At 40.0% G+C, this 7,769-nt stretch overlaps 1 protein-coding gene across 1 annotated transcript; it reads right to left on the bottom strand.

Annotated features, from left to right (window-relative positions):
* Positions 1 to 2,346: 2,346 nt before the first annotated feature.
* On the bottom strand, positions 2,347 to 3,215 carry LOC148013885 (uncharacterized). The gene has a single exon (XM_087666912.1). It carries the CDS (start codon positions 2,896 to 2,898, stop codon positions 2,578 to 2,580), a length of 321 nt encoding a protein of 106 aa, XP_087523038.1. The 5' UTR covers positions 2,899 to 3,215; the 3' UTR covers positions 2,347 to 2,577.
* Positions 3,216 to 7,769: the final 4,554 nt, after the last annotated feature.

Below are 7,769 nucleotides of genomic sequence, written 5' to 3'. Positions count from 1 at the left end.
TTTCACGGACGGAAATGGATGTTCGGAACTGTGCATAATCCTTTCCTAGACCATTCAAGGTCACGGAAACTAAATCATCTTCCACTGGCGACCCAATGGAAGCAAGTGCATCTGCGATCTTCTTCACCTTCATGTGGTAGTCATTGCCTCCTTTGGCGTACTTGCATCCTAAATATGCACAATCATAGAGTCTGAAATATTGATAGACAGCCAGTACATAACTTTTCTGGCTCTCTCATGCCATGCTTTAAATGCCTGCATTTGCTGTTGATTGGGAACATCAGGAAGAACTGGTTCTTCTTCATTTCCTGCAACAAATTTCCAATATCCTTTTCCCATAAGGAAATTCGTCATTCTAAACTTCCATGCATGAAAGTTGTTCTTGTCAAGCTTTTCAGTGACAATCTGTGAAAGAGAATCAGACGCCATTACAAGACACTGCAAAAAATTCTGTCACTACAAAAAACACAGCTTCAGCCTCACAAGGGCAAATATGCAAAACTGGCGAAAGTGGTACTTGACCACACAGTCACTTCCTAGTGACGATTTTGCATCAACAGACAATAAGGATGATTCTGTAACTCCCAATGTCTCTACGCACAAGTATACGATGCAATTTCTACAGTAACATTTCACCAACCTGTAGAACAATGGTCGCACAACATAAAACTGGGCCTTTTCCTGAGTGCGTGCAAAAAACTTCCGCCTCCAAAACAGGCCCCGAAATGGCCTCAAATCAAAAAAACAGGGTCAACGAGAGCTCGCCCGCAACATATGCTGCCCTCTTGCTTCACCATAAAGGGCGTCTCAACCTGAGACAATGCACTCTTGCACTTTCCGGCTATGTTACATACAGAGATCTGCTCCCAAAACAGAAAATGAAAGCAACACTGCTCCTCTTACCAGAACACCGCGAACTTAGTTTGCTTTCTTGAGCTCCTTACCACGAACAAGGCTCTGATACCATGTTAAGATTGTGGGAGAGAAAAAAGGAGTCTCACTTATAGCTTTCTTGCTTGCACAATGGGGGAATACACACAAAGGTGGAGGGTGAAAACAGTTTTCCTCTTCTTAGTTGTGTAAGCCAAAAAGAACTCTCGTACATAGAAATAGAAGAACCCTATATATGGGTCTCAAACCAAACTCAACTAACTAAGGTGGCATACTAACTGAGCCACGAACTAGAGTAGATAAGGATAGCTGTCATCTAGCTATTATTCATGGGCGGTGTACCAACCACATCTGCAACTGACAAGTCGGTGACATAAATGCACAACGGTCACCCTGGCATATCACGAGTGGAGCTCGATATCTCAACATAAAATGGATATTTACAAATTGAATAGGAAAATGGTTAGTTTTATTCATGATAAATTTACAAATAATGGGTTGTTTACAAGACCTTGTACTTTCATGATAATAAGGGTTTTACACAATGAGCCCTTGAGTGAGACAATGACAAACAAAAAAAGAGCCAATAAAATGATGATGAAGGAGATGATGAGCCTTTGATGAGCTTGATGTGGTGGCAATGAGCTCGATGATGGGGGAATGAGACAAACATGTGGATGGCAGTTGCTAGGGGTTAAAATAACTTGAATTTGGTGCCATGGTTAAGTAATATTTGAAGTATGTTAGCCTAGGTTAAGGACATTACACATTGACTTAACTTGCTTTTGAAGGTCATGACATGCCCCTTTTTCAAGTGTAGACCACATACCCAATTGTTAAATTCCAATTTTTGAAAATGATTCCCAACTTCAGTTTGGAGCAAGAGGAGAGAAGAAAGGAGCTGCAGCCGTCAAACTGACAATGAACTAGGTATGTGAGTTGTTACTTAAGACTTTGCACCGTGTATCTTAGAGGATGGTGTGCAGCTTTGTTGATAGGAGAGGGTATAGCCTATATAAAAGGATGGTGTCAGATGTGCATTTTGGTTGATAGGGAAGGGAACGGCCCTCGTTTTCATAACTCGGAGAGTGGCATTCTCGTGCACCTTTGCGTAAAACATATTCATAAAAAACCTCATTTGCCGTTTGATTTTGCAGAACATCTAGCCATGCATGCACGTCTTCTGTATCGATGCCTATCACACGACAATATCAAGCAAGAATCATTGCCATCACAAGTATCTAGTGATTTAGGCCAGCGCAATTTAAGTTCTTATTATTCGTCGTGACAACATCATTCATCCCAACTCCGCTATCAAAGTGCTAAGCGTCCAGGAATAGCCAAAAATTCCCTCTAACCAACAACTGCTATGCCAGGCGCAAACAAAGGAAAGCCTTTGCTTAATACTCGCTATATATAAGCCTGTTAATGGACGGACAGACTGGAAATCATACTCGAGAGAGAGTAGGAGATGGCGTGGTAGTAGTCAATGGTGGAAATATACAGAAAACGGAAAGCACATGAATACTTCAAAACACTATAAAGAATGAAAAAATGTTGAATTATGAGTTCCAAAGTAACGTGGAATTAAAGAATGTCACGAGGGGAAGGTCCCACAAGAAGAGGCGAATGGTCTCTCGAATGGATGGGATGCCGATGCCTGGGAAGAAGAAGCTGGGGACTGACTCAGCGATGACGGACGAAGGTCTCGAAGCAGAAGAGCCCATCCAAGTGAGGAGCCAGATCAAGCGGGGGGTGCCTGGAGCTGCAGCAGCTGCTGCTGATGGAAGAACCAGAGTCCGAGCTGGAGCCCGTTGTAGAGCCGCCGGCATTGGTTGCCTCGTTCTGCTTTTGATGATGCTGGGACGAAGAAGAAGAAGAAGAAGAAGGAATAATGGAAGATCTAGGAACGTAGCTGCTACTGCTGCATAGTTCATGGTCATGGAGGCCCAAGAGAGCTCCGATAGCGGCTGTGGCTAGGCCAGCGAATGATCCGAACGACGCCATATCTCTCAGACGCTTCTCCTCGAAACGGATAGAGTTCTGAATGAAACGATATTAGAAGACTTGCTCGAACAGAGGCAGTGCGGGATCGAACGATCAGCAGCTTAGAGGAAGAAAAACCAGAGCGAGAGAGGAAGAGAGAAAGAGAGAGCGAGCGAGAGGCTCTGTGGGAAATTAGAAGCGATGTTGAGAAGATGCGAATGATGAATCCCCGACTGCCTGACTGAGAGACAGGTATCAGAAGCGTCGTGGGGGGAGGGATAGGTCTCTCTGGCGTCGCACCAGGTCAAAAGCGCGTCCACACGTCTTCGGTTCCGTCAGGCTTTTGAACTCGCCTGAGCCTTGAGGGCCGAGGCCTCTCTTTTGAAATGCAAAAAGGTTGTGCACTAACTAGGGCGGCGCCCGCCTAAGCGTTCTTAATAAAACAGATCGACACTTAGCCACCATATCATTCAAGCCAAGACACGCATAAGTCCCTCGACTTGCACATTGAACTTGCCAATTACAAGCAAACCATCCCTATGCAAATCACAAAAATAGGGCCCAGCCACGTGCAAGCATACCTTGGTTAATTAGGTCTGTGGAGTAATGAATCAACTCAAGCCGCATGTATTGATTGCACTGCTTGCCAATTAAAGGAGCTGCATCCCTATGCGGGGGGGGGGGAGGGGCGCTCCTTGATTACTTCAACTTCTGGCATCCCCGAACGAGGCTAAAAGAGGGTGCAAGAGGTTGACGTGGGTTTGAAAGGTGTGATTTGCAGACCTTTTGCACAGGATAGAGCTGGCAAAGGATGGGTGCACAAAGCACCATAAGGAGAGTTTGCAGGCGACCAGAGAGACGACTTTGGAAGCCATGGAGTTCTTGTAGGTTCCATAGTCAAGGTCACTAGATCTATTGATAGATTGGCTAATCGGTTCTAATGATGCGAGCATGTACTTGTCATAATTTACATTGTTGACACTTCTCTTTATCTCATCTTGATTCATTGGTTTTTTATGTTGTCGATGTACCCAAGGAATCCACCTTATAGAACCTGTAAGATATCACGTGAGTTCAAAAGAAAGGGTATTATATTTAGTAAAATTTATAGGATTATATTTACAAAATGAATTTTTTAATTATGGTTTGAACAAAAGCCATAAGTTTGGTAAATTTTACAATATTATATTTACAAAATGGATTTTTAAATTACGATATGAAAAAAACCTGTAAGTTTAGTCAAGTAAAAGGGATCATTTTAAGGCCTTATAACATGTTAAAAAAGGGTATTTCTTAATATCCTTTGAACACACGTTATATAGATGATTTCTTATAGGTGGACTCCCCAAGTTGGTGTGTGGTATATTTCATGATGTTTAGAGATAACTCCAAAGGGAAAACTCAATATTGTTTTCAAAGTTGTGCATTTCAGCAAATTGTTATCCACTTCTTGAGGAGAAATTGAAGAGGTCTACATATTGTCTACCTATCTCTTGCTTTCTCAAAATGTTGCATGTTCATTGGTATGAGTAGTTCAAGCGGGGATAGCAATCTCGTTGGTGTCAATTGCAAATTTTCTCTATTGTGCAATGCATTCTCCCCTTCTTACATCGCATCAAATTGCTCTATAAATTGACCAATTGAAACTCATCTTTATCATACCACTAATGCATTGATGAAATACTATGCTAGAATACTTTGTGAATTTGAAGTGGCAGAAAACCATAAGAATTATAAGGCTCCCAAAGTAATCTCTGTCACACAGATGTAGCATGGCAAGAAAGTAAACTCTATTTCATTAAATTAATTACACGATAGGTTTTAAAGCCACAACAAGTATTCAAGCCTCTTAATAGGAAAGATAGGTTGTGCAATGTAGAATAGGGGTTAAGCTCTCAATAATTTGAGATTTACGAGGTTTTGAGTACAGAATACAAGGTTACCCTATGAGGGTCTCTTCCACGACAAGTCCAAGCCAAAAGACAGGAGATATGTTGTAGTATAAGTGTTAGCCAATACAAAAGCCACAACCTATCTTTCAACTCATTATGTAGAGCCTAATGTTTGTCACTTTAGTGTATGATGGCACATTTCAATTGAACATATGTTGCAATTAAACTAGAATGTATGCTTGTATCAAAATGGTAGCCTTAAATACAAACAACAACTTATGATACTTCCAAGATCTACAACATGATATATTGATGTGGTAACACATATTAGTAGCACGCACTTTTCCATGACTTCTAGTTCAATGTAATGTAGAATTGGGCAAGGAATGAATTAAATGCAACATGCACTTAACCCAAATGTCATTAGCATGAATGCATGTGTGTGTGTGTGTGTGTGTGTGTGTGTGTGTGTGTGTGTGTGTGTGTGTGTGTGTGTGTGTGTGTGTGTGTGTGTGTGTGTGTGTGTGTGTGTGTGTGTGTGTGTGTGTGTGTGTGTGTGTGTGTGTGTGTGTGTGTGTGTGTGTGTGTGTGTGTGATACCACAAGTGTGTTGTACCTAAGTGTGTGTGCATTGTGTGTGATGCAGGTATTGTGTATGGTATATAAGTGCAATATCTAGTGTGATTAAGCTATTATGGTGTGTGGCTATGCTATTGTGTATTAAAAATTATAATTGTAATGACTTCTGTTGTGTGGCTTGTATCAGTGGAATCATCCTCTAAGTTTGAATTATAATCACTATCCTGATCATCAGTATCACTTTTTGATTTGGAATCTGCATTTGTATCAGAATTTGACCCTAAAGAATCATCATCTATATGACTTCTTAATCATGAAGTACCCAATCTTCTCTCAACCCTCATAGCAGCCCTGATCATAGTATCCAATGTACCATTTGGACCTAACTCCACATTAGCAATGGGGTTCCTGATCTTACCCCTCAAGCCCTTAATAAAATAAGTTATTTGCATATCCATTGAAGGTGCATCAGGAGCATTCAACATGTTCAAGAGGTTCCTAAACTTCTAGGCATAATCTTCAACCATCACACTCTTCTACTTTATATTCTTAATCTTTCTCAGTATATATCCAAGGGTTTTATCCTTTTGAAACCTATCAAAAAATGCAATCCTTAAGTCATCATATGTATTAAATGCTGCCATGCCATAGCTTGAAAACCAATCCATTGCTTTTCGCTTGTAGAGTAACTGCAAATTGATGCAACTTAACCTGATCGCCATACGTGTGATTAAATCCACTGGTTGTCCATCTAGTTTCAAATTGAGCAACATGACAATCAAGATTCTCCTTCTTTTCTTGCCTAAAAATTTAGATGCTCGCACTTTTGGATTAACTAATTAATTCAAATTCATGATATTTTGCTTTTTTAACTTCCTTTGAGGTGATAAGGGATCAAATGTCAAAGATTTTATAGTAGGAATCATTGCATTGTGCAAAAAGAATATTCTCCCTAACACTATATGTTTCAATCTTTCAAATGCTTGAGTAGGAGGAGTATCTTGATAGTTAGAGGGTAATACAATTTCATCATCGTCTGACAAAGTAGGTGTATTTGAAGGAGTTGGAGGGGATTCTATAGAAGTGGCAAGAGAGTGATACGTTGTTGAAGTACCTCAGAGGGATGCACTCCAAGAGGGTTCTAACCTACATCAGTAAACTGCTCTTCATCCAGTCTACCTAATCCCTCTGCTCCACTCCTATCATCCAAACTTGCAACCCATAGTTCCTACCTTGCCAAGGCTTCCCTAAATTTTTGGGATCTGCTCCTGGTAAGGATAGGATTGGAGAGATAAGGGTAGTTTTTTGACATAAATTCTGCCCATAAAAGGCACCTGATATGCTCTCACTTCCATCAGCACTCCTGCAACCTAATGTTGCTGCCTGATCTTATGAGAGTTGATTCTAGGCCCAATGCCTAAAACAGGAAAATTATTTCCATGAAACTGACAGGATCACCAAAGTGTTCTAGACATTTAGAACCATAACAAAAAATACAAGAACATACAGATTTGCTAAAACACGAGAATTCATAATCAATAACTTCAATAATCAGGGAAATAAAACATGATAGTAAAGATCAACCAGCAGTGGACCAACAAAAGCATGGCATTGTCATCATGTATTTTTAGTTTCATTCATCTGATATCAAAAGTACAACTGCCCGAATTCAAAACAGACATCTGTATTTCAAGTGAAGATAGCATATGACATATAAGGTCATTTTTACGTAGGCTGATCTCACATGACTACATACACACAAAGACTAAGGTATGAAATAGCATTAAATATATGGTGGAATTCAAGCCCTTAAGAACCTCAACCTTTTGTTGTATATTAGAAGGGAGCTCATGCATCATATATCTAGTAAAAGCAGTAAAATAATGAGTATATGGGAAAAAAATTATTGATAGAAAAATATCATTCTTAAGAACAAAAAAATTTAGATATGTTATGCCTCAATCTAGCAAGAAGGATCGAGTCATTTACTTCTTTCCTCTTATCCTTAAGGACTTGCACACATATGGAGTCCAAAAAAATAATATAACTTCTCTTATCTATGTCACCAGGCAAGAAGCAATATACACTAAAACTTGCTGGATTGACCCTCAAGCATGTCAAAAAGCTCATTTTCTAGAGGTCCTAGTTGCTCTCTTTGGCATGGCAACTTTGGAACTATATTATCAAGAGCTTTCATTGCCTTCCTAATTTTCCTAAGTCATCTTACACCTTGTGAAAATCTCTTTTTATGCTTCTTTGGTGGCTTTGATGGCTGAGACTAATGGATCTTCTCAGCAATGTGTCTAGTATCAACATTTTGCTTCTTTGAAATAGCATTATTTTAGCTAGAGCTCAACAAAACAAACTGCAACAAAAGCCAACTATTAATCAGAAATTGAATAACAATGTATAAAATGCAAAA

This window comes from Lygodium microphyllum, chromosome 25 (assembly GCF_053477565.2).
Source record: "Lygodium microphyllum isolate KBCC chromosome 25, Lygodium_microphyllum_v1.1.10, whole genome shotgun sequence".
Classification (NCBI taxonomy): domain Eukaryota; kingdom Viridiplantae; phylum Streptophyta; class Polypodiopsida; order Schizaeales; family Lygodiaceae; genus Lygodium; species Lygodium microphyllum.
The sequence above is the reverse complement of the archived record's forward strand: the minus strand, read 5'-3'. Positions and strand labels throughout refer to the sequence as shown.

Bases quoted from the DNA above. Each gene is read 5' to 3' on its own strand.
- LOC148013885 (XM_087666912.1), bottom strand. From the start codon at position 2,898: ATGGCGTCGTTCGGATCATTCGCTGGCCTAGCCACAGCCGCTATCGGA.